At 44.4% G+C, this 25,373-nt stretch overlaps 1 protein-coding gene across 1 annotated transcript in view; it reads right to left on the reverse strand.

The window, feature by feature from the left end:
- Nucleotides 1-25,373, reverse strand: part of LOC145356565 (dynein axonemal heavy chain 17-like) — an 811,195-nt gene that overhangs the window by 308,028 nt on the left and 477,794 nt on the right. Inside the window, exon 49 of the mRNA XM_080209339.1 lies at nucleotides 11,160-11,262. Coding sequence (XP_080065465.1) covers nucleotides 11,160-11,262 — 103 coding nt within the window. The remainder of the gene's footprint in view (nucleotides 1-11,159; nucleotides 11,263-25,373) is intronic.

Genomic DNA, 25,373 nt, shown 5'->3' on the forward strand with positions numbered 1-25,373 from the left:
TCTTCCTCAAATTAAATGTAAAATGCATTCATATTATGATTCCTGCATTTGAGGGGTATCTTTATTATGAATTATCAATTGCTCCCACCTTGTTGCACAATATCAGGTCTTGTATATAACTTACCTTCTGGTTGACTCCAGAACATGCAAATCTAAGAAACTATCCTGAAAACATTCTATGAAATTCTTATCTACACTAAGTTTGCCCATCTGAATTTTCAAATCTGTATGTAGAATAAAACCCCCATGATTATCACAGTAACTTTCTGATAAATTTCCATGTCTCTTGTGACTTACCGTGTAGTTACAATTAGGGAGCACGTACACCACTTCCACAAGTGACTTCTTGCCTTTGTCATTTCTCATCTCAACAAAATTGCTTCTACATCCTGATTTCATGAGCTTAGGCCATCCCTCTCAAATGTGCTCAGCTCTCACTAATTTAACAGAGCCACCCCTCCACCTTTTCTTAACTTCCTGGTCTTCTTAAATGTCACATAGTCTTCAATATTCAGGTGCCAGACTGTCATCTGATGGCCATGTCTCTGTAATGGTTATCAGATTATACTTAGCACTATCAGATCATCTACGTACATTCAGACATAGAGCCCTAAGTTTTGGCCTTTTACAATTTTTGTAGCACCTAGCCTTTTCTGTCAATTTATTCTTAGATTTTAACTCTGTTCCTTCATATCCCGGCCTGTTTATAATTTCCCACATTAGTACCTATCTCTCTTACCTTGTCTCTATTCTTCAGTTTACCACATTTGATTCCTTAGCCCCACTGTTCAGTTTAAAACTCTCTACTTCTCTAGTTATGCAGAATGCTAGGACATTGGCTTCAGCACAGTTCAATTTGTTTGTTTGTATTTCCACAGATGTGCGGCATCATCAATTGCACTTGTATGGTTTTCAGGAAGCTGAGCAAGATGGTCTTCAGGATCAGTGAGATTCATCTAATGAAGGGACTGCATTTGCCCAAGGTTCAACCGGTCTACAATTACAATGAAAGGTTTTCACAAGTGTGGACTTGCCAACTTGATGGTCAGTATACTCTGGCAGCCCAGGGTACTAAGATCATCATGTCACCACACATTCTTCATGGATGAATCTTAGGAAAACCCCTCTTCATCCTCAGAGCACCCCCAGCTGCCACAAAAGCATCCCTCTGAACTCTCTTTGGAAAAATCAGGCAAACCGTGAAACCTGTGGAACCCACTTCTGGACATCTGATAAGAACCCAGATAGCTCTATAGCTCAGCAAAAACTCCAACATGTTTACTCCACGCTACAGGATATTCTCTTCCTTGGACGATGAAGGAGTTGAACTACCCACCTAATGAACTAATCCTGCTTGGAACATAGCAGAGAAAAGATAGTTGTGGGGTCACTGAGATATCCAGTGGTATAAGTGGGGTAATGATCTACTTCACTCTTTTGTGGTAACAGCAAAGGATTGGGTGCTATCGTGTAGATGTTGGGGACTGATAGTCCACTATATAGAGGAAATGGCTGCAGCTTTGTTCAGGGTACAAACATGACATAAATGTCCCATACACAGATGCTGCTAAGTGTTAGATTGGCAAATGCATGACATTAGTCTCAAGACTGCATCAAGCATGCAGAGTCATTAACTGCTGTCACCTTTCTTCTTTGACACCATTCTCATATGTCTCCACATGAAACGATACAGAATACCACAGCAAGTACAAGGTAATGGCATTCCCCTGAATGCCATACTGACACCAATGGAGAAAGTGTGTTTACAGATGGCAGGGTATCAGGGATCCAATTCCATTGTGATGGAGAGACTAGAGCATCAAATTAGAAGGGTGAGTCACCTCAAAAATGAGCATGGGGGAGGGGGAATAGGGGTGGCAGTGGACAGCAGGCAAACATAAGGGATGGTTACATTCCAAGTAGCTGAAATGTGTCTCAGTTGCCTGGGTCTGATCTTTTTTCTCCTGCAAGTCAATTGCAGTAACCACCAGCAGAGATCTCCAGGACACATTGGTCAAGGTAGTGCCACATCATATCCTCCACCAGTGCAAATATGTTCACTTATTCATTGATTAGGCTCAATTGATTTGAACACTGCAGAAGCACTAGACAATGGAGCCTTAGTGGTCATACGCAAGGAGAAGATGCTGAAAGACAAGTCAGAGATGTGAAGATTTGATGGAAATTCAAGGTATTTGTCCCTGACTCAAAATGTGGATGAGTGCAACCAGGCTATGAATGGCAGGATCTCCCTGTCTCGTGGATCCTTTTCATCACATTAGTGATGACTCTCATGAAGACTGAAATCCAGCAGACCCATTAATGCTTGCTGGAAATGAGTATAGATCTGCATGTCACTGTCTTGTCCCTGAGTAAAGGAGGTTAGCGGCAATGCATGAGGGAAGACACTAGGGTCACCATCACTGGGGTCTTCATCCTTTTCATTTCAGCAGGGAGATTCAATTGTGCCTTGTGAAGGGTGCTTTTGGGTCTCCTCTCTGGATGTTAAAACATAGAACGGCAAAGCACAGGAACAGGCCTTTCAACCCACAATGTTGTGCTGAATCTGATGCCAAATTAAACTAATCCCTTGAGCCTGCATCCCTCTATTCCTTGCATTTTCATGTGTTTATCTATAAGTCCCTATCGTGGCTACCTCCACTGCCAACCCTGGCAGCATGTTCCAGACACCTATGAAGAACTTGCCCCTTACATCTCCTTTCCCCCTTTCTCTTAAGTACATGCCCTCCAATATTTGACATTTCAATTCTGGGAAAAAGATTCTGACTGTCAACCCTATCTATACCTGTCATAATTTCATAGACTTCTATCAGGTCTCCCCTCAGCCTCTGCCACTCCAAAGAATACAACCTCAGTTTGTCTAACCTCTCCTTATAGCTCAAACTCTCTAATCCAGGCAGCATCCTGATAAATATCTTCTGTGCCCTCTCCAAAGCCTCCACATCCTTCTTGTAATGTGATGACGAGAATTGAATGGAAATACTCCAAATGTGGCCTAACCAAAGTTTTATAAAACGTTGACATCCTGACTCTTGTACTCAATGCACCAACCCCAATAAAGGCAAGTGTGCCATATGCCTCCTTTACTCTATCAACTTGTGTGGCCACTTTAATGGAGCTATGGACTTGAATCACAAGATTTGATTTGATTTATTATTGTCAAATATATTAGTATACAGTGAAAAGCATTGTTTCTTGCGCATTATACAAAGCATACTGTACATAGAGAAGGAAAGGAGAAAGCGGAGAATGTAGTGTTACAGTCATAGCTAGGGTGTAGAGAAAGATCAACTTAATGCAAGATAGGTACAATCAAAAATCTGGTGGCAGCAGAAAAGAAGCTGTTTTTGAGTCAGTTAGTACATGATCTCAGACTTTAGTATCTTTTTACCAACAGAAAAAAATGTGGAATAGAGTATGCCCGGGGTGCGTGGGGTCCTTGATTATGTTGGCTGCTTTTCTGAGCAGCAGAAAGTTTAGATAGTGTCAATGGATGGGAGGTTGGCTTGAGTGATGGACTGGGATACATTCACAACCCTTTGCACATCAATGCTCTCAGGGTCCTGTCATTAACTGTATACTTACGCTTAGCATTTGATCTCCTAAAGTACAGAACCTCACACTTGCCCGGAGATTAAACTCCATCTGCCATTTCTCCATATCTGTAACTGATCTATACCCCATTCTATTCCTGATAATGTATCATCTCCTCAGATCTTCTGCCAGTTACATCAATGCCTGTGGTAGCCACAGCAGTAAAGGAGGTTCCAAAATCTGTACACAAACCCCTCAACACGCCAATGCCCTTGCAGTCTCAGGCCGCCAGAGGACAGCTGCCAAGAGCAGCAACCTCCTTCCACTGCAGCTGGCAGCACTCGAGTTGTAAGCACTGTAACTTCACTTAATTTCATGTGACACCCATGACACCTTAAATATGTTCAAACGTTACTTTAACAAATGCTAAATTTTGCTTATGACTGTCACAATGCCATGATGGTAACCAAATTGGTAATGCAAGGGTAGGGAGTGTTGACCCAGGGGCTCCTAAGGACCGTATGGTACATCTGTTGATATGATGAACTGCTGAAAAACTACTACTGGTCAAAGGCATTTGGCTTCCTGCAGAGGCAAATGACTTCAGTGTGATTAGAATTACGGGGGATATTGAAGACTTGGTCAGGAAGAAGAGGGAGGCGTATGTTAGGTCAAAACAAATGGGTACAGAGAGTGCGCTGGAGGAATATAGAGAGAGTAGGAGGGAGCTAAAAAGGGGAATTACAAGGGCGAAGAGAGGGCATGAGATGGCTTTGGCTGGTAGGATTAAGGAAGATCCTAAGGCATTTTATTCCTATATTAGAGGCAAGAGAGTAGTTAGAGGGAAAATTGGTCCTCTTAGGGACAAGAGTGGAGAGTTGTGTATTGAGTCGGAGGGAATGGGGGAGCTCCTGAGTGAATACTTTGCGTCGGTATTCACGAAGGAGAGGGGTTCGGAATCGTGCGGTCTCTTGGAAGGAGCGGAGGTTCAGTTGCAGGATATAGTTATTACGAGAGAGGAAGTGCTAGGGCTTTTAGGTAGCGTAAGGACGGATAAAGCTCCGGGGCCTGATGGTATTTATCCCAGGCTGCTTAGGGAGGCGAAAGATGAAATTGCTGGGCCTCTGGCACACATCATTGTCTCTTCTTTGGACACAGGTGAGGTCCCAGAAGACTGGAGAGTAGCAAATGTGGTCCCGTTGTTCAAAAAAGGTAGTAGGGATAACCCTGGGAATTATAGGCCGGTGAGTTTGACGTCGGTGGTAGGGAAGTTAATGGAAAAAATACTTAGGGGTAGGATGTATGAGCATTTGGAGCGTTGCGATCTGATTAGGGATACGCAACATGGCTTTGTTAGAGGGAGGTCTTGCCTTACGAATCTGGTGGAATTCTTTGAGGAGGTGACAAAAATGGTTGACGATGGGAGAGCCGTTGATGTCATCTATATGGATTTCAGTAAGGCATTTGACAAAGTCCCTCACGGTAGGCTGGTAGAAAAGGTTAAGGCGCATGGGATACGAGGCCAGGTAGCTAGGTGGATTGAGAACTGGCTGGGAAATAGGAGACAGAGGGTAGTTGTGGAGGGGACCTTTTCGGGCTGGAGGCCAGTGACCAGTGGTGTGCCGCAGGGCTCAGTACTGGGACCTCTCCTCTTTGTAGTCTACATAAATGACTTGGAAGAGGGCGTAGGTGGTGTGACCAGCAAGTTTGCTGATGACACCAAGATGGCGGGGTTGGCGGGTACGGAACTGGATTGTCAGGTGATACAACAGGATATAGATAGGTTGGTGCAGTGGGCAGATAGGTGGCAGATGGCATTTAATCCTGACAAATGCGAGGTGATGTATTTTGGACGGAATAATGCAGAGAGGAGCTATGTGACAAAAGGTAGGCCGATTAGGAGTATAGACATACAGAGGGACCTGGGAGTGCAGGTTCACAAATCCATGAAGGTTGCGTCACAAGTGGAGAAGGTTGTTAGGAAGGCTTATGGGATGTTAGCCTTTATAGGAAGGGGCATAGAGTATAAAAGCTGCCGTCTAATGCTTCAGTTGTACAGAACGTTGGTTAGACCGCATTTGGAGTACTGTGTCCAGTTCTGGTCACCTTACTACCGGAAGGACATGGAGTCTCTGGAAAGGGTGCAGAGGAGGTTTACCAGGATGTTGCCTGGCATGGGGGGACTGGGTTACGAGGAGAGATTGAAGAAACTGGGGCTATTCTCCTTGGAAAGACGGAGATTGAGAGGGGACATGATAGAAGTATATAAGATACTGAAGGGAATAGAACATAAGAACATAAGAAATAGGAGCAGGAGTAGGCCATCTAGCCCTTCGAGCCTGCCCCGCCATTCAATAAGATCATGGCTGATCTGTCGTGGCTCAGTTCCACTTTCCCGCCCTCTCCCCATAACCCTTAATCCCCTCTCTTATCAAGAACCCATCAACCCGCTTCTTAAAAATATTTAGCGAGGCAGCCTCCACCACTTCAACGGGCAGAGAATTCCAGAGATTCACCACCCTTTGAGTGAAGAAGTTCCTCCTCAACTCCGTTCTAAACCGCCTCCCCTTTATCTTGAGGCTGTGCCCCCTAGTCCTACTGTCTTTTTTGAGCGGGAAGAGTCTCTCCACCTCTATCCTATCCATCCCATTCATCATCTTATACGTCTCAATGAGATCTCCCCTCATTCTTCTAAACTCTAACGAGTACAAGCCTAGTTTATTCAGCCTCTCCTCATAGCTCAATCCCCTCAACTCCGGTATCAGCCTAGTAAACCTCCTCTGCACTCCCTCCAGGGCCAAAATATCCTTGCGCAGGTGTGGCGCCCAAAACTGCACACAGTACTCCAGCTGCGGCCTCACCAATGCCCTATACAGCTGCAGCAAGACCTCCCTACTTTTATATTCAATCCCCCTCGTTAATAGTGAGAGACTGCTCCCTAGACTGGGTACGAACACGAGAGGTCATCATTTAAGGGTGAGGGGGGGAGGTATAATTTGGAGGTGAGAAGAAGGTTCTTTACGCAGAGAGTTGTGGGGGTCTGGAATGCGCTACCGAGTAGGGTGGTGGAGGCAGGAACGTTGGACTCGTTTAAGATGCAGTTAGACAGGCACATGAGTGAAACGAGAATGGAGGGATATGGTAGGGGCTATTAAATAGGGTTAAACCTCGGGAGACACCGGAAGGGCAGGCTGTATGATTAATATTTTTTGTCTTTATTCCACAGGTGGAGGTCCACCTCGTGTCAAGCGAGGGGCATGCACACGGCGGGTTGTGCGTGGGCTGCTCTTGGAAGTCCAGGAGTGGCCTAGTACTTCATGTCGGTGTGTGTGCTTGATCCTGGACCGGTAGACGGGCGCCGCAACAGCTCAGTGACTAGCACTGCCGGCTGTGCAGACACATGGATTTGGGCCTGCGTCTGTGGGAGTTTGCGCATTCTCCCTGTGGTTGCGTGGGTTTCCTCCGGGCGCTCCGGTTTCCTCCCACACCCCAAAGATGTGCTCTTAGGCTGATCGGTTTTTACCAAATTGACACTATTTCTTCCCTGAATCTGACTGAGTAGGGTTCCATTCGTAGACATGCAGGGTAGAATAGGTGTAGGGTGATGCGGCGGCGCGGGCTCGTTGGGCCGAAGGGCCTGTTTCCCGTGCTGGGTTGTTCTTTGTTCTTTGTAGAATGTGAATCTTTATTTGTCTAGATGGCTAAAAAGGTGAGGCACTGGAGAATCACCCAAGTGTAAGTGACTGCTGAGTCTACCTAGCACCATTATATTGGAGTCCTTCAAGTGGCTCCACAGGCCTGTCACATTACTACAGTTCCTCTTTGGTTTCCTGTTTATCTTCTTTTTCTGAGGATGTCTCATACTCCACCATGCTTTCATCAGGCAGAGCCAAGTTTCGTAAAGCATTGCAGATCACCGTAATCTAGGAGAACCTTCTGGTGGGGCACCACCAGTTCAGGCACCTAGCTCTCATTTGAGAATACTCAAATAGTCTGCTCAATGGTTGCTTTGGTCATTTGAGTGTTTTCTATTTCAGTGTTCTACCTTTGCCCACGGGTTACTCACTAGTGTCATCCATCATCTCTTCAGGAGATAATTTTTGTGGGTGAGTATTCATCTTTGCAGACCTGCTAGGTAGGCAAAAAGCAGTGGAAGCAAGCTACTGTAAGCATCAAGATTGCTCCCAGAATAACACATTCTGCAGGGTCTTCTGTCAAAGTTCAAACCAGTTTGGGCATTGAGGTAGTGAAATCTTCTCTAATATGATGGGGGAACCCAGCTAGCCATGTGCGCTCGTTTGATGCTGTGGAAATCCAGCCACGGAGCCAAAGTCTCTGGCTCTCAGCCTCACTGTCTGCATTGATTGTGACCTTGAAGTACTGACTCTCCTGAAGAACGCATTTATCACAACCTTGATGCAATAATATATAGCTGACTGGGAGATGCTGCACCTGTCTCCAATAGGCCCCTGAAATGAGCCCAAGATGCAGAAATTCAGAGCCACTGTCACATTGAGAGCTACCAGCATCAATACTCAACAATGAGCTCATATCTGTCTGTTGCTCTCATGTCTCATGGGCTCTTGGGACAGGTGTCGTCTTCAAACACACAGTCATTCTGATATTCACCCAGAAACTAGCTGATGTTCTGGGGACTCAGGTTTGAATCCCGCCATGTCAGATGATGGAATTGGAACTCAATAAAAAATATCTAGAATTAGGAATCTAATGATGACCATGAAATTATTGCTGATTGTCGGAAAAACCCATCTCATTCACGAATGTCCTTCTTCGGAAGGAAATCTGCCATCCTTACCTGGTCTGGCCTACATGGGACTCTAGGTCCACAGCAATGTGGTTGACCCTCAACTGCCCTCCAAGGTCAACTAGAAATGGGCAATAAATGATGGTCAGCCAGTGAAGCCCATGTGCCATGAATAATTTTTTTAAAAATCTACCTCATCTGTTGTATGTACACTCTACACACTGGATGTGTAGACCTCTTTGCAGGTATCTGTGTGCAATTTGTTTTATGGCCGTCCCTACAGGTTACTGAAGTTGGTAGGCAATTGCCTGCCCCTCCCTCTCTCTCTCTCTGTTTATCTCCTTGCTGGAGGAACCACTACCAGCGTAGAACATGCCAAACTGAATTTTAATGATGTCATAACAGTACCATTCCAGTGGATGCTGAAAAGCCATGCAGTTGTCCGCCTCTTAAACACCTCTCCAAAGGTGACATTGCTGGGATTGGATGTTCCTCAAGGGCTCTTGAATCCCCTGCAGCTGTCTACCAACTATGTTTATTTAGTTAGTTAAATGCCTCAGTGAGCTCAGCAGCCACCTACGGAACCAGCTCATTGCTGCCATTTTAAAGCTACAAAGGCTCTGATCCCTCCCTGATGGACTATGCATGCCTTATAAAATGCTGTCCACCAATTTTCATTATCTGATGGTGAATAGAGTCCCCATCTGGCTCACCATCTGTCCCATGCAAAATGGAGTTCAGGTTTCATGATGTTGAGGGCTTGACTCAAAATCATTTTGCACCATGTGCAGTTTTGCATTGCTGCAGCCTTCCTTTATCACAGTAAAACGCTGGCCATGGTTTTTCAAAAGTGAAATGATGGTTCTACTTTCTAGCAAATAGTATTTTGAAGGAGTACAGATACGACAAAGTCTAAAGATCTTTGATCCATAGTGTAAAATTTGCAGATGAACGAAGAAAGGTCAACATGAAACTGAGTACAATACTGCCATATGCTAATTTAAAAAGTAACAAGACCTTAAGCTGGGGCTAGACTAGAGATGAGTGGCAATGTACAAGAACTGAGTATGGATTCTTCTCCCTCCCTCTGTAAATATATACATTAGGACCAAGTATGGATTCTTTTCCATTGTTAATTGTTAATAAAGACTTCCTTGGGGAGGTGATGGTCTAGTAGTATTATCACTAGGTTATTAAACCACAAACTGAGTAAATATTCTGGGAATCAGGGTTCGAAAACCACCACGGCAGGTGGTGGAATTTGAGTTCAATAAAATATATCTGGAATTACAAATCTACTGATGACCATGAAAGCACAAGGCACTGGTGAGGCCGCAACTGGAGTACTGTGTGCAATTTTGGTCCCCTTATTTGCAAAAGGATCTATTGCTCTTGGAGGGAGTACAGAGAAGGTTCACCAGGTTGATACCAGAGATGAGGGGGGTTAGCTTATGAGGAGAGATTGAGTAGATTGGGCCTGTACTCGTTGGAGTTTAGAAGGCTGAGGGGGGATCTTACAGAGACATATAAGATAATGAAGGGACTAGATAGGGTAGAGGTAGAGAGATTCTTTCCACTTATAAAGGAAACCAGAACTAGAGGGCACAGCCTCAAAATAAGTGGGGGGGGCGCAGTTTAGAACAGAGTTGAGGAGGAACTTCTTCTCTCAGAGAGTAGTTTTGGCCTTGGAGGGAGTGCAGAGGCGGTTTACTAGGCTGATACCGGAGTTGAGGGGGTTGAACTATGAGGAGAGGCTGAATAAGCTAGGCTTGTACTCGTTAGGGTTTAGAAGAATGAGGGGAGATCTCATTGAGACATATAAGATGATGAATGGGATGGATAGGATAGAGGTGGAGAGGCTCTTCCCGCTCAGAAAGGACAGTAGGCCTAGAGAGCACAGCCGCAAGATACAGGGGGGGCGGTTTAGAACAGAGTTGAGGAGGAACTTCTTCACTCAAAGGGTGGTGAATCTCTGGAATTCTCTGCCCGTTGAAGTGGTGGAGGCTGCCTCGCTAAATATATGTAAGACGCGGGTTGATAGGTTTTTGATAGGCAAGGGGATTAAGGGTTATGGGGAGAGGGCGGGAAAGTGGAACTGAGCCACGACAGATCAGCCATGATCTTATTGAATGGCGGGGCAGGCTCGAGGGGCTAGATGGCCTACTCCTGCTCCTATTTCTTATGTTCTTAGTGAATCTCTGGAATTCTCTGCCCATTAAAGTGGTGGAGGCTACCTCATTGGATATGTTTAAGACACGGGTAGATAGATTTCTGATCGATAAGGGAATTAAGGGTTACGGGGAACAAGTGGGTAAGTGGAACTGATCCACTTCAGATCAGCCATGATCTTACTGAATGGTGGGGCATGCTCAAAGGGCTAGATGGCCTACTCCTGCTCTTATTTCTTATGTTCTTATGTTCATTGTCGATTGTCGGAAAAACCCACCTAGTTTACTGATGCCCTTTAGGGAAGGAAAGCTGCTGTCCTTACCTGGTCTGGCCTATATGTGACTCCACAGCCACAGCCACAGCAATGTTGTTGACTCTTAACTGCCTTCGGGCAACTAGGGATGGGTAATAAATGTTGGCCAGCCAGTGACACCCATGTCCCATGAATAAATAAAAAAAGATAGCAACCACAGAATTTATCATGGTAATAGTGGTAGAATCCATCAAGATTTTATGCAGAATACACTGGCCATTGGCAGTGCTACTTCCAATGCATTTACTTACTGTGATGTATTCTAATTAGGAATGAGGAAAATCCAGAGGAATCAATTGGCGCAGGAATATCTGAACCACTGTCAAATCATGAACAACATCATGTACAATTAGTTACCTGAAGTCGAGAATCAATTGTAAAGCTGCCAGCTGTTGGATTCATACAGGCAACGTACTGACAATTGTGAATATCTTTTAATGTCAACTTGACCTTGTCATACCTAATCGAAAAATATGTACATGATTTAAATAAAAATTAATTCAATCATTACATTGCAATGTTTCATTAAGATTATTATTGGAGTAAACTAATCAGTTTTTAATGTTTCAATTGGCTTTCCAGAATTATGTGTACTGGTGTTTTTAATAGATATTTTCCTTACAAGACATTTTTAGAATGATGTACTAATATTGTCAGAGGTGGCAGGATGTAAAGTATGTATCTTCCCTAAAGCTGTTGTATTTTTTTAATGAACCAACTTTTCCTTAACTAGTCAATTTGCCATAACTTGTCCCAAGGAATTTCTAACCTTCAGTTAAACATCGGAGATTTGATGGGGGGCAATTCTCCCATCCTGCTACGCAAATTAGCAACGGTATCTGCTCCATGTCAGAAATCGGCAGAGGTGGGGGTAGGGGTAAGTATTTTTAATCTAATTTTAATACAATTTAAATGCAATTAGCGGATCCGGGTCAGAAGCCCGCTGGCATCTCCCATCCTGCCAGAGTGTTTCACTTCAGCAAGGTTTACAGTAGCTCCCCACTTTCAGGGAACTAGTGACCTCCCCTGCTGGAGTGAAGGGGGGGGGTGCATTCGGGGGGGCTCTCCAGATGATCAGACAGTGGCGGGGGTGGGGGGGTGTTGTCTGCTGGGCATTGGCACCCTGACAGTGTCAGTCTATGCCATCTGGCACTGCCAGGGGAGCAAATTGCCAATGCCCAGGGGGCACCTTGACACTGCCCATCAGGCATGGGGCAGTCCAAGGGGGCAAGGCCTGATGGGAGGTGGAGCCTAGGGGCCAGTCAGTGGGGGTGGGGGGGTCCCACTGCTACTCTGCAATCGAGATCAGTGGAGGAGGGAGGGAGGCCAGTGATCAGGGCAGGATGGGTGGGGAGAGGGCAGACTGTTGGGAGGGGTTGGCACTGCTTGGTTGGCTGTGGTTAGGACTGTTGGGGGTAACTGTTGAACCATCAGGGAGTGGGTACCAGAGATCGGAATGAGCACCAGCGATCAGGCCATGGGAAGGCGGAGGGCTGGTAATGGGGGGGGGGGAGGGGGGGGGGGGGCAGGGTTGGCCAGCAATCGGGAGGCCATCAGTGTAGGGTCACTGTGCATGAGCTGATCTTGACATTGACAAATTGGCGCATGCATTAGCCCCCTCAGCATGCTGATTTCAGCCTCTCCAGTGGGAATAGGCCCCAACCTCTAGTTTCTGATGACATTCACACTGGTGGGCTCAGCAGTGCAGTATGGGAGATTCTTCCCTGAACGCCCACTGAAGAGAACAGTGTGAATTACTCCAGTTTTCATGCGAATTCGGCACTTAGAGTTTTTTTGGAAGATTTCCAACCATTATTTCTTTAAAAAAAGCACTAATACGCCTCCCTGCACAAAGGATCTTTAAACACCTCAAGAAGAATTCCAGCCAATGTGATTGGTATGTCTGCAAAGGACAAAAGGGACCCTGACACTTCTATGAAATACCTCAAGATTCCAAACCTGGGAAAATCCATCTTTGCCCAACATCCAGGAAAAGCAGGGAGTCACATGACTACTCAAAGCTGGTAGAACCTGTAATATTGTTTGGGACCAAATCAGAATCTCCAGTGTATATTATGAAGTTAGCCTAGACCCTAACTTTTTATGATTTTGGCATTTGGGTGAGCACAAGGTGCCCTGCTCCAGGTATGATTCAATATACCCACAAGGAAGCTTTTATCCAAACAGCTTTTATTTGAGAATGCAGTTAGAATATAATTTTTACCAATTTCAATGCTTAAACATGACAAGGTACAATTCTTAATAGCTAACTATCTCTAAACTTCCAATTGTAAGCAGATCCCATGGACATAATTCCCTTCTTCAGAACCAGTCGGCACCAAAAACAGATGCTAACATAGACGCTAGATTTCCAGCCTTTTAAAACCTCTGGACAGAGATCCAGACAAATACCTGCCTTCAGACTCTCAGAGCAGAATTTCTGAGGACAATCCACTTCAAACAGCAGAATCTGATTTCCTGGCAGATTCCAGTTTGCAACTACAGAGAGGCACTGCTCTCTAACAACTCCAAGCAGCAAAATTTCTCTGTGTAATCCCAGCTCCACCCAGTCACTTCACATTTTCTGTCAATCAATCTACTCTGTTCATCAAGTCCTAGTCTGCAAAAGTGTGAGGGGAAGCACTAAGAACAGAACAGCATTACTCCAGATTAAAACAAACATTCTTGCAATTAGGAGCAATTTTGCTGATGCAGAAACAATAAAAAATGTCAGTTACAGACACAGTGGCACCAATAATAAAAAAAATTGCTAGAACAAAACTTGCACAAGAAACATAATTAAAATGCATTTTTCAAAGACGTAGTATTATCAGAAATATTACCACGTAGAACTGAACTCAGGCAGCCACTGTTTAACCTCAGAAGAGAAGACAACATCCAAATAAGAAGCCTGTCTTTGGCATGCTTGGTTTCATTGGTCAGAACATTGAATACAGGAGTTGACGGTGTACAAGGCATTAGTAAGGCCACACTTTGAATACTGTGTATAGTTCTGGTCACCCTATTACAGAAAGGATATCATTAAACTAGGAACAGTGCAGAAAAGATTTACTAGGATGCTACCAGGACTTGATGGTTGTGTTATAAGAAGCTAGGTAGATTGGGACTTTCTTCCCTAAGCGTAGACCTTAAAGGGATCTATAAAATAATGAGGGGCATCTATCAGCTAGATCGTCAACATCTTTTCCTAAAGGTAAGGGAATCTAGAGGACATAGGCTCAAGGTGAGAAATACAAAAGGGTCCAGATGGGCAATTTTTTCACATAGAGGGTGGTAAGCGTCTGGAACAAGCTGCCAGAGGTAGTAGCAGAGGCAGGTACAATTTTATCTTTTAAAAAGCATTTAGACATGGGTAAGATGGGTATAGAGAGATATTGACCAAACATGGGCAATTAGGACTAACTTAGCAGTTAACAAAGGGCAGCATGGACAAGTTGGGCTGAAAGACCTGTTTCCAGGCTGTATACCTCTATGACTACCATTTTCTATCTGAAGTGGCAGCAGAAAGAGCCCATATCCAGGTATAAAGTTGTCTGAATCTCATCTACACTGTGAATTACTGGAGCATTATAATAATGTACATTTGTCCCTGCAAAGCTAATAAATGTCTTGAACCATCTTCCACTGTGGAAATCCTCACTTCTGGAAACAAAGATCAGCTTGCCACATTCTGAAGGAATACAATATTTGACTTCTGAACTCAGGTAAAACCATAACTCTATTTTTATCGTGAGCTTGCCCTATACTCCTTTCTTTCTCTTATCCCTCCTTTATTGGAGGACTGCAAAAGGGGCAGACATTGTGAAATCCCTTCCCACATTTGTGCATGTGTCTATCTGTCTGTTGTGGAATGATCACTGTGCCACATTCTTCCTCCAATAGACAGCTGGTCGCAGAGTGGTTGATGGGGGGACACAAACATAGAGGATACCAGTAACCTCTGCAAGTTAGACACCTCTCTGAGCCTTATCCTCATTTGTGGATGAGCTCAGCTCAACACTCTGTAGGGTGCTGGCCACACCCTTCTGGACAAAATGCAATGCATTGATGCTATGCCACGTAATCCATTAGGCTCAGAGTGGAAATATGAGAAATGAACACAAAACTGTTTCGTACAAATGGATGCAATTCCTTTCAACACTTTTTCCCTGTTATATTTAAGCACTTAAGCCACAACTGGCAAGAATGTGTGTAGATGAGAGGGGGTCAACCACATCGGGAGGACCTGATGAAGTTTGAGGAGAGAGAAGCCCAGCTGATAGAAATGGAGCAGGATTAGGCAGTTGGAGATGGGGTTTGTATATTTGGGCTTCCACCCAGTAAAGATGCATTCTGGGCTAAAAACCTCAGGGTGCCTCCATGCTGGAGACAACTCATGCAGTCATTCACATTCTCCTTTGGAAAGAACCATTGCCAAAGCCAGAAAAATCCCAGTCAGCCTCAGCACAAGTCCAAGACCAGAGAGAAGTAAGCAGAGGACACAAGAAGCAAGATGTACAACTGTAGAGATGTCACAATAGACATCTGCACCTTCCATCAGCCGAGAAACAAATACCTTGGTGGGTATGAGCTCCAATGTAGAAAGGGTCTCACATGTTATTGGTCATCACACAGACATGTGTCTGCAGCAGGAGGCAGCAAGGGTCAGCCAAGCTCACCAGCACTTGGATGAGTGCTGAGGATGAAGCATCTGTGGATTCCCAGTCCGATAAAGGATCTTTGGAATTAACCTTCCAACTGACAGTGGAGAGCAGCAAGGAACTAAGCAACATTAGGCAGAGGTGTTGGAGACCCTCAACAGGATGGCACATGAATCGGAGGAGTCCATCTTCTTCTCGGCTGACCAAGTGTGTCAATCTGTGTATTGCATAATGGTCACCATGGGGTGGATTGCAGATTCACTAGAGATCTTAATCCACCAAATTCTGCTGGAGATGTACACAAACCCGCACTCCACTATGATAACCAAGTGACTCTTACTCTGCTATGTTGTCCTTAAAGGGACAAGTAACACACCCTTTCAGTCTATGTGTCACAGTGGCAGCAGCTGGTTGAGAGCAGGAAAGGCAGAATAAGCTGGAGCCCTCCTGACGGCCACCAAGGTCATCCAGAATAATAAGGTCAATGGGTCACCAGACTGCTTCCACTCTTACTGTGGGTGTTGGTGGAGCATTTTGAAGTAGTAGTGAAAGAAAAAATCAAGAAAGATTAAGTCACAACTGGTTGCATGGGCGAACAATTGAAGTCACAATTAGAGGACTTCTGTAAATATAATCAATTTCACTTTGGCAATGTCTACTGTCTTGTTTCAGTATGGCCCTTATTAGGCTCAACAATCACCCTCATCCCCTTTTCTTCCTGCAGACGCCCAATACCCTGGAATGAGGCATCTGCTGGGATCATTACATGCGCCAAAGGCTTTCTGACTCATATGCAAGTAGCGTCTCATGCACCCTGAGCCTGTGTTCTTCAAAATCTCAAGTGTTTCAGGTTTCCTGCCTTGTCAATGCTACACCCTGAGGTTCCTAACAGATGCTTAGTTGAGATAACCTGCATCTCTGTGCACCCACTGACTCAAATCCCATGCAACATTTCAAGATCTCCACTATGAGACACTGCATCATTTCAAACAGACCAGTATGTGGTAGTCACATTTTCCATGTTCTCCAACTCTATTTCTCTTCTTCCAGTCACCCACAATTTATCCCCCAATATCAATAACCTCTTGGCATAACTTTCAACCTCCCTACCATTAAGCTTCAACCCTCTCCCTTTTCCTTCAATAAAGTTCAAATCAATGTCCATGTACTCTTCCTCCCTGAGAACCCCACCCCTGTACCATTGACTTGTCCATCCTCGTTTTGACAACCCATGGGTCCGTGTAAATCCCACGTCCCCATCACCAACTCTCAGCCCTTCTTTACACATCATCGTCACACTGTCATCCTCCTACATAACTGAATCTCTGCTCCTGTAACACTCCCCATGTCCTCATACCCAAGCTACCCTCAGTTCACACCCGTGTCCACAATTGGCTTCACCAATCCCTCCCTGTTAACTCTTTCACACCTTGAAACTGTGACAACCACACATCCACCATCCAATCAAAAGAAACATAAGCTATCAGAACTAGGAGCAGGAGTAGGCAATTCACCCCCTTGAGCCTATTCCACCAATTAATATAATAATGGCTGACATCATCTCAGCCTCAACTCGACTTTAACTGTTCACCATAGCCCTTCAACCCCTTACTAATTAAAAATCTGTCCACCTTTTCCTTAAATTTGCTCAAAGTTCTGGCAACCATCATACATTGGGGAAGTGACTTTCACAGACTCATGATCCTTTGAAAGAAATAATTTCTCCACACCTCAGTTTTAAATCTGCTAGCCCTTCTCCTAAAACTTTGATCTCTTGTTCTGGATTGTGCTATAAGAGGAAACATCCTCTCTACATCTATTTTGTCAATACCTCCCATCATCTTGTATACCTAAATTAGATCTCTCATTTCTCTAACCTCTAGGAGGTGTAGACCTATACTGCCCAATCTCTCTTTGTAAGACAGACCTCTTATCTCTGGAATCAATCTAGTGAATCTCCTCTGAACCATCACCAATGCAACTACATCCCTCCTTAAATAAGGAGACCAAAAACGTACACAGCTAACTGCGCTTTCACTAATGCTTTGTACAGTAGCAGCAACATTCACCACTTGAATCTTCTATTCCTTTAGCAATAAATGCCAAAATTCCATTTGCCTTCCTTATTACCTGCTGTACCTTCATACTAGTTTTCTGTGATTCATGCATGAGAACACCTATATACCTCTGCAATGAAGCACCAAAAAGTTTCTCTCCATTCAGATAATAATTTGCCTTTGTATTTTTTCTACAAAAATGAATAACCTCACACTTATCCATGTTAACATTTGCCAAAATTTGTGTCATTCGATTAACTTTATTTGTATTGATTTGTAAATTTATTTCGTTATCACGATTTACTATCCCACTTATTTTCGTGTCATCTGCAAATTTGGCTATTGTACCTATTTACGATCCCCCGCATCCAAATAATTAGTTGTTAAGTCTGAGACTACCAGGGTGTGTCGCTCCAAAGAAGTCACATGGAAAGGCAAGCCTTAGGGATTATTGATGAACTGTATTCTTTGCGCTCCAGTCCTCGATTGCTGTAAGGGGTGGGTTTCTTGGGCAGAACACCCAATACCCTGAGTTACCTGACTTGTCCTCTTAAAGGGGCTTCTCCCCACATACATAACATTAATGTAGATGTAAATAGTTGGCGCCACAGGACCAAATCCTATGGTTCCCCATTTAACCCAACTCTGCTTTCTCTTGATCGGCCAATCTTCTAACCAAGCTAATAAATTACCCCTAATCCCAAATTAATTAATTCTGTGCATTAACCTTTTGTGCATGTGCCTTTCGGAAGTCCAGATATACATCTACATCATCATCATTATCCACCTTGCTTGTAACATCTTCAAAGAACTCATGCAAATTAGTCAAACATGATTTACCCTTTATAAAACCATGCTGACTCTGATGGCTTGCATTTTGACTAAATGTCCTATTATTACTTCCTTTATAATAGACTCTAACAATTTCCCAATAATATGTTAAACTAATTGGCCTACAGTTTGCCACATTTTGCCTCCCTCCTTTTTAAATAAGGAAGTTATATTAACAATTTCCAATCCAGCGGAACCATTCCCACATTCAGGGACTTTAGGAGTATTGTAATGAATGGATGCACTACCTCAACACCATTTCCTTCAAGGCCATAGGATATAGGCCATCAGTGAACTTGCCCATGTTCAATTCCAATAGTTTGCTCAGCACATTTTTCCTAGTGACGATAATAGTTCTAAGTTCCTTTTTTTTCAATAACCTCTGCATTTTTTGTTACTACTGGAATAACACCGGCGTCCTTTTACAGTGAAAACTGAGGCAAAATATTGATTTATTGGCTCAGCTATTTCTGCATTTCCCACAATCTCTAATACATTCAATGAACTCTGCCTTGAGGCTACCCTTGTCAATTTGATTATTCCAGTTATTATGCATGTTAAAATTACCACTGATAATTGCCATACCTTTCTTACAAGACCTCGGTATTTCTTGGTTTATTCTGTATGCCACTGTGGAACTATTGTTTCAGTATCTATTTATTACTCCCACCAGGGACTTCTTTACCTTGCTATTTCTTATTACTACCCAGACTTATTTTATGTCTTGGACACCATTACCTATACTATTTCTCACAACAGCACTGATAACAAAGCTACATCACCTCCTTTTCCTTCTTGCACATTCTTCCGAAATACTAAATATTGTTGAACCACATCTGAGTTACCACCATATCATACCCATTAGACTCAATTTGTGCTATTACTCATTGATTTTATTCTGACTGCTTCGTGCATTCAGATGCAAAGCATTTAAGTTTGTTTGTCTCTTGCATGAGTCCTGATACAATATGACTTTCATATGATCTGCCACTATCTTTTGCTATCTGTCAACAGTCAGACTCATCACTAATCTGTACTCCTACCTTCTTTAACTTTGACTTTCTAATCTTCCATGCGATTTAATTTAAAGCCCTTTCTATTTCCCAAATTAGGTGATTGGCAAGAACACTAGTCCCAGCACGGTTCAGATGTAGGCTTTCCCCACAGTACAGCCCTTACTTTCCCTAGTATTGATGCCAGTGCCCCACAAACTGAAGCCCACTTCTTCCACACCAATCTTTGAGCCACATATTCATCTCTCTCATTTTATGCACCCTTTGCCAGTTTGCAGGTGGCTCAGGTAATAATCCAAAGGTTATAACCCTGGAGATTTTTTTCTTCATTTTAATACCAAACTCCTGAAATAGCCCACACAGAACCTCCATCCTTATAGAGTCATAGAGGTTTACAGTATAGAAACAGGACCTTTGGCCCAACTTGTCCATGCCGCCCTTTTTTTTAAAAAAACCTTAAGCTAATCCCAATTGCCTGCATTTGGCCCATATCCTCTATACCCGTCGTACCTGTGTAACTATCTAAATGCTTTTTAAAAGATAAAGTTGTACCTGCCTCTACTACTACCTCTGGCAGTTTGTTCCAGACACTCACCACCCTCTGTGCGAAAAAATTGTCCCTGTGGACACTTCTGTATCTTTCCCCTTTCACCTTAAACCTATGCCCTCTAGTTTTAGACTACCCTACCTTTGGGAAAAAATATCGACTATCTACCTCGTCTATGCCCCTCATTATTTTGTAGACCTCTATAAGGTCACCCCTCAGCCTCCTACACTCCAGAGAAAAAAGTCCAAGTCTATTCAGCCTCTCCTTATAACTCAATCCATCAAGTCCTGATAGCATCCTAGTAAATCTTTTCTGCACCCTTTCTAGTTTAATAATATCCTTTTTATAATAGGGTGACCAGACTTGCACACAGTATTCCAAGCGTGGCCTAACCAATGTCTTGTACAACTTCAACAAGATGTCCCAACTCCTGTATTCAATGTTCTGACCGATGAAACCAAGCATGCTGAATGCCTTATTCACCACTCTGTCCACCTGTGACTCCACTTTCAAGGAGCTATGAACATGTACCCCTAGATCTCTTTGTTCTGTAATTCTCCCCAATGCCCTACCATTAACTGAGTAAGCCCTGCCCTGGTTTAATCTACCAAAATGCATTACCTCGCATTTGTCTATATTAAGCTGCTCTGGCCCATTTGATCAAGATCCCACTGCAATTGGAGATAACCTTCCTTACTGTCCACCATGCCACCAATCTTGGTGTCATCTGCAAACTTACCAACAATGCCCTCTATATTCTCATCCAAATCATTAATATAAATGACATATAACAGTGGGCCCAGCACTGATCCCTGAGGCACACTGCTGGTTACAGGCCTCCAGTTTGAAAAACAACTCTCTACAACCACCCTCTGGCTTCTGCCAAGAAGCCAATTTTGCATCCATTTAGATACCTCACCCTGGATTCCGTGAGATTTAACTTTATGCAACAACCTACCATGCAGTACCTTGTCAAAGGCCTTGCTAAAGTCCATTTAGACAACATCAACTACACTGCTCTCATCTACCTTCTTGGTTACCTCTTTAAAAAGCTCAATTAAATTTGTGAGACATGATTTTCTACTCACAAAGCCATGTTGACTGTCCCTAATCAATCCTTGCATCTGCAAATCTAAATCTGTAGATCCTTTCTCTCAGAATACCTTCCAAAAATTTACTCACCATAGATTTGAGGCTAACTGGCCTGTAGTTCCCAGACTTTTCCCTGCAGCCCTTTTTAAACAAAGGCACAACATTTGCCACTCTCCAATCTTCAGGCACCTCATCCGTGACTATCGATGATTCAAATATCTCGGCTAGGGGACCTGCAATGTCCTCCCTAGCCTCCCACAATGTCCTGGGATATACCTCTTCAGGTCCCGCAGATTTATCTACCTTGATGTGCTTTAAGACTTCCAGCACCTCCTTCTCTGTAATATGTACGCTCCTCAAGACATCAGTATTTAATTCCCCAAGTTCCCTAACATCCTTATTCTACCTATGTCGTTAATACCTACCACAACCACAGAATCCCTTGCACTTATGTCAGACTTATTGATTGCAGGTGCAGCAGGTGGTCAGGAAGGCGAATGGGATGCTGGCCTTCATAGCGAGGGGGATTGAATATAAAAGTAGGGAGGTCTTGCTGCAGCTGTATAGGGCATTGGTGAGGCCGCAGCTGGAGTACTGTGTGCAGTTTTGGGCGCCGCACCTGCGCAAGGATATTTTGGCCCTGGAGGGAGTGCAGAGGAGGTTTACTAGGCTGATACCGGAGTTGAGGGGATTGAGCTATGAGGAGAGGCTGAATAAACTAGGCTTGTACTTGTTAGAGTTTAGAAGAATGAGGGGAGATCTCATTGAGACGTATAAGATGATGAATGGGATGGATAGGATAGAGGTGGAGAGACTCTTCCCGCTCAAAAAAGACAGTAGGACTAGGGGGCACAGCCTCAAGATAAAGGGGAGGCGGTTTAGAACGGAGTTGAGGAGGAACTTCTTCACTCAAAGGGTGGTGAATCTCTGGAATTCTCTGCCCGTTGAAGTGGTGGAGGCTGCCTCGCTAAATATTTTTAAGAAGCGGGTTGATGGGTTCTTGATAAGAGAGGGGATTAAGGGTTATGGGGAGAGGGCGGGAAAGTGGAACTGAGCCACAACAGATCAGCCATGATCTTATTGAATGGCGGGGCAGGCTCGAAGGGCTAGATGGCCTACTCCTGCTCCTATTTCTTATGTTCTTATGTTCTTAATATTTATTGACTTCAGCTCAGCCTTCAACACCATTACTCCTACAAAACTCATCTCTAAACTCTGTGGCCTAGGGCTTAGTTCCTCCCCCTTCAACTGGATTCTAGACTTCCAAAACAACAAACCACAGTCAGTAAGGATAGGCAACAACATCTCCTCCACAATTATCCCCAACACTGGTGCCCTGCAACGCTGTGTCCTCAGTCCCTTACTATACTCCTTATACACTTATGACTGTGGCTAAATTCCATTTCAACTCTATTTTCAAGTTTCCTGATAACACCATTATCATTGGTCAGATCTCAAACAAGATGAGACAGAGTACAGCAAAGAGATGGAGAATGTGGTGATATGGTGCGACAACAATAATCTCTCTCTTAATGTCAATAAAATGAAGGAGATAATCATCAACTTCAGGAAGCATAGCGGAGGACAAGCCCATCTACATCAACAGGGATGAAGTGGAAATGATTGACAGCTTTAGGTTTGTAGGTGTCCAGATCATCAACAACCTGTCCTGGATCCTCCATGCTGACGTATGGTTAAAAAAGCCCACCAACATCTTTACTTTCTCAGGAGGAGTAAGAAATTCAGCATGTCTGCTACAATGCTCACCAATTTTTACAGACACACTATAGTAAGCATCCTTTCTGGATGCATTACAGCTTGGAACAGCTCCTGCTTTGTCCAAGACCGCAAGAAATTACAAAGGATCATGAACATAGCCCAGTCTATCACGCAAACCAGCCTCCCATCCAGTGACTCCAGCTACACTTCCTGCTGCCTTCGAAAAGCAACCACCACAATCAAGGAGACCACGCACCCGGGACATACCCTCTTCCATTTTCTTCCGTCAGGAAAAAGATACAAAAATCTGAGGGCTCGATTGTACATTTTGATTCTAAGTGCTGGGCGGACTTGAATCTGGGAATTCAGGTCCAACCTTGAGGCCCGTTCTCCAACGCCCCCATATGCATTCTGCCTGAAAAAAAATCAGCGATTCTGAATTGTGCTGCACAAGCCTGAGGGCGGGCCTTATCATGTCCAAAACACTGCTATTCCAATCAGCATCTCCAACTGCACATGCTCACAAAAAAAATGATAGAATGCTGTTATCCTACCACATCGTGCCCGCATCGCATAATGTCTCCTCTGGTCCCCACATACATTGCCTCACCCCCGACAACATTACTGAGCCCCTTATCCCCCCAATATGTGGGTGCCCCCCTGCCTCCAGGTACCAGGTCGTGCAACAGGTTGTACAGGTGTTGCATGGTCTCCTTTCGGAGTCGGAGACGTTGGCGGCACACTGTGTCCGACATCTGATCGAAGGACACTCGTACACGGAACTGCCAGGATCTTTCTGTTCTATCCTTCTCCTATCCCCCTCTACCCCACTCCACTGGGTGAATGGAGGCCACCTCCTGCCTCTGGTGGCCATCTCCCTCTGGTCCTGGAAATAGTAAGGCCCAGGCCTCCTGTGCCCGCAATTCTTCCTCAGCTCCTGCAGCAACCAAAAGTACAACTAGATCTATTGGTTGCAGAGAAAAAGGAACGGGGATGGGGTGGGGGTGGGGGGAGGAGGAGGGTGGGGGAGGTGGAAAGTAATACATGTAGAGCTTATGAAACACTGCTGCCCCTAGGAGATTCACAATCACAGCCCTCCTCAATTCCCCCAGCCACATGCCCCCCAAAATTCCCCAGCAACATGCTCTCCACAATCACAGCCCCGCCCCAATTCCCCCAGCCACATGCTCCTCACAATCACAGCTCCTTGCAAGGTCAAGAGAGGCTGCAGCAGTGCAATTTGCAAGGGCTTTGTGCACATCTTTCAACTGGAAGTGAGCTGAGTGCACTATGACCCAGCTGCACCACAAGACCCGAGGTCACCGCTGAGACCTGGGTCTGTGCTGCAAGTCGTACATCGGAGACTCTGCAGAGCAACAGCCCCCCACCCTCCCATACACTCGCAAACCTGGGACAGAAAATGGCCGCAACAACAGGACATCCGTGAGTAGCAGAGAGCAGTCAGGCACTATGCATTTACATCCTCACTAACCCTCACTGATGGAGTGCCCAAATTGGACTTTTATTGAGCATGTCTCATTTGCGCCGATTCTCAATTGGTGAACGCAGTGGTAAAGGGGGAAGTGCTGGTAAAGTTGGGTGTTTAGCCCATTAATTCAATTTAAATGCATTCAAGTTTTGGGCACAGTCCCGGCTGTGGCCATTTTCAGCCATTGGTAAAGGGGAACCGAAATGGAAGCAATCACGGATTGTGCTACTCGCCTCAAACCCAGCTTTATCAAGTTCCCGCACCTGAAAACGGATGCAACTTGATGGTAAAATCTGGCCCTGAGATCATATACCAACTAACTCAAGAACAGCTTCTTCTCTGCTGCCATCAGATTTTTGAACTTATGAAAAGTTGATCTTTCTCTAAACCCTAGCTATGAATGTAACATTATATTCTGTACTCTCTCCTTTCATGCTCCCCATGTGCTTTATGAATGGTATCCTTTGCCTGTATAGTGCAACAATACTTTTCACTGTACAGCAACACATGTGACAATAATAAATCAAATCAAAATTATTCTCCAGCCGAGAGCTGATGTCCTGAACCCTGGCATTGGACAAGCAACACAGTATTCAAGACTCTCAATCCTGGCTACAGAGAACATTCCCCTGACAATACTATCCCCAACTATGATTATATTTGCCATTTGTCCCCCACTTAAACAGCTACCTGAACCATGGTGCCCAGATCAGTTTGCTCATCTCAAAATCTCAAACCTGTGGTGAGGGCAGGGGCTAAGGCTCCTGCTGTTCTATCTCTTGAATCCTTCTACCTGCCTCATTTAGAGTCACACCCTCTTTACCACTGACAGAGTTTAAGAATTACGCGCATGGTACTCCAAGGTCTACCTGCAAGCCTCCATCTTCTCTTTGGATCTCCTCAAACCTCCCAAAGTCTTCTTAAGGCAAATCTGCACACATTGCATAGAATTCTTTCAAAAAAATTTTAAGTATTGAATTTGCGTGAAAACTGGAATAATTCATGCTGGTTTTTCCAGTGGGGATTTAGAGAAGAATCTTCCATTCTCTGAGCACTGCAGAAGCCACCAGTGCGAATATCATTAAAAACTAAGGAACGGGGCCCTTTCCCTGCTGGAGAGGCTGAACTCTGCACGCTGAGTGTGCTACTGTGCACGTGCCGA

This window comes from Carcharhinus amblyrhynchos, chromosome 21 (assembly GCF_965287045.1).
Source record: "Carcharhinus amblyrhynchos chromosome 21, sCarAmb.v2.hapA, whole genome shotgun sequence".
In the NCBI taxonomy this organism is placed as follows: Eukaryota; Metazoa; Chordata; class Chondrichthyes; order Carcharhiniformes; family Carcharhinidae; genus Carcharhinus; species Carcharhinus amblyrhynchos.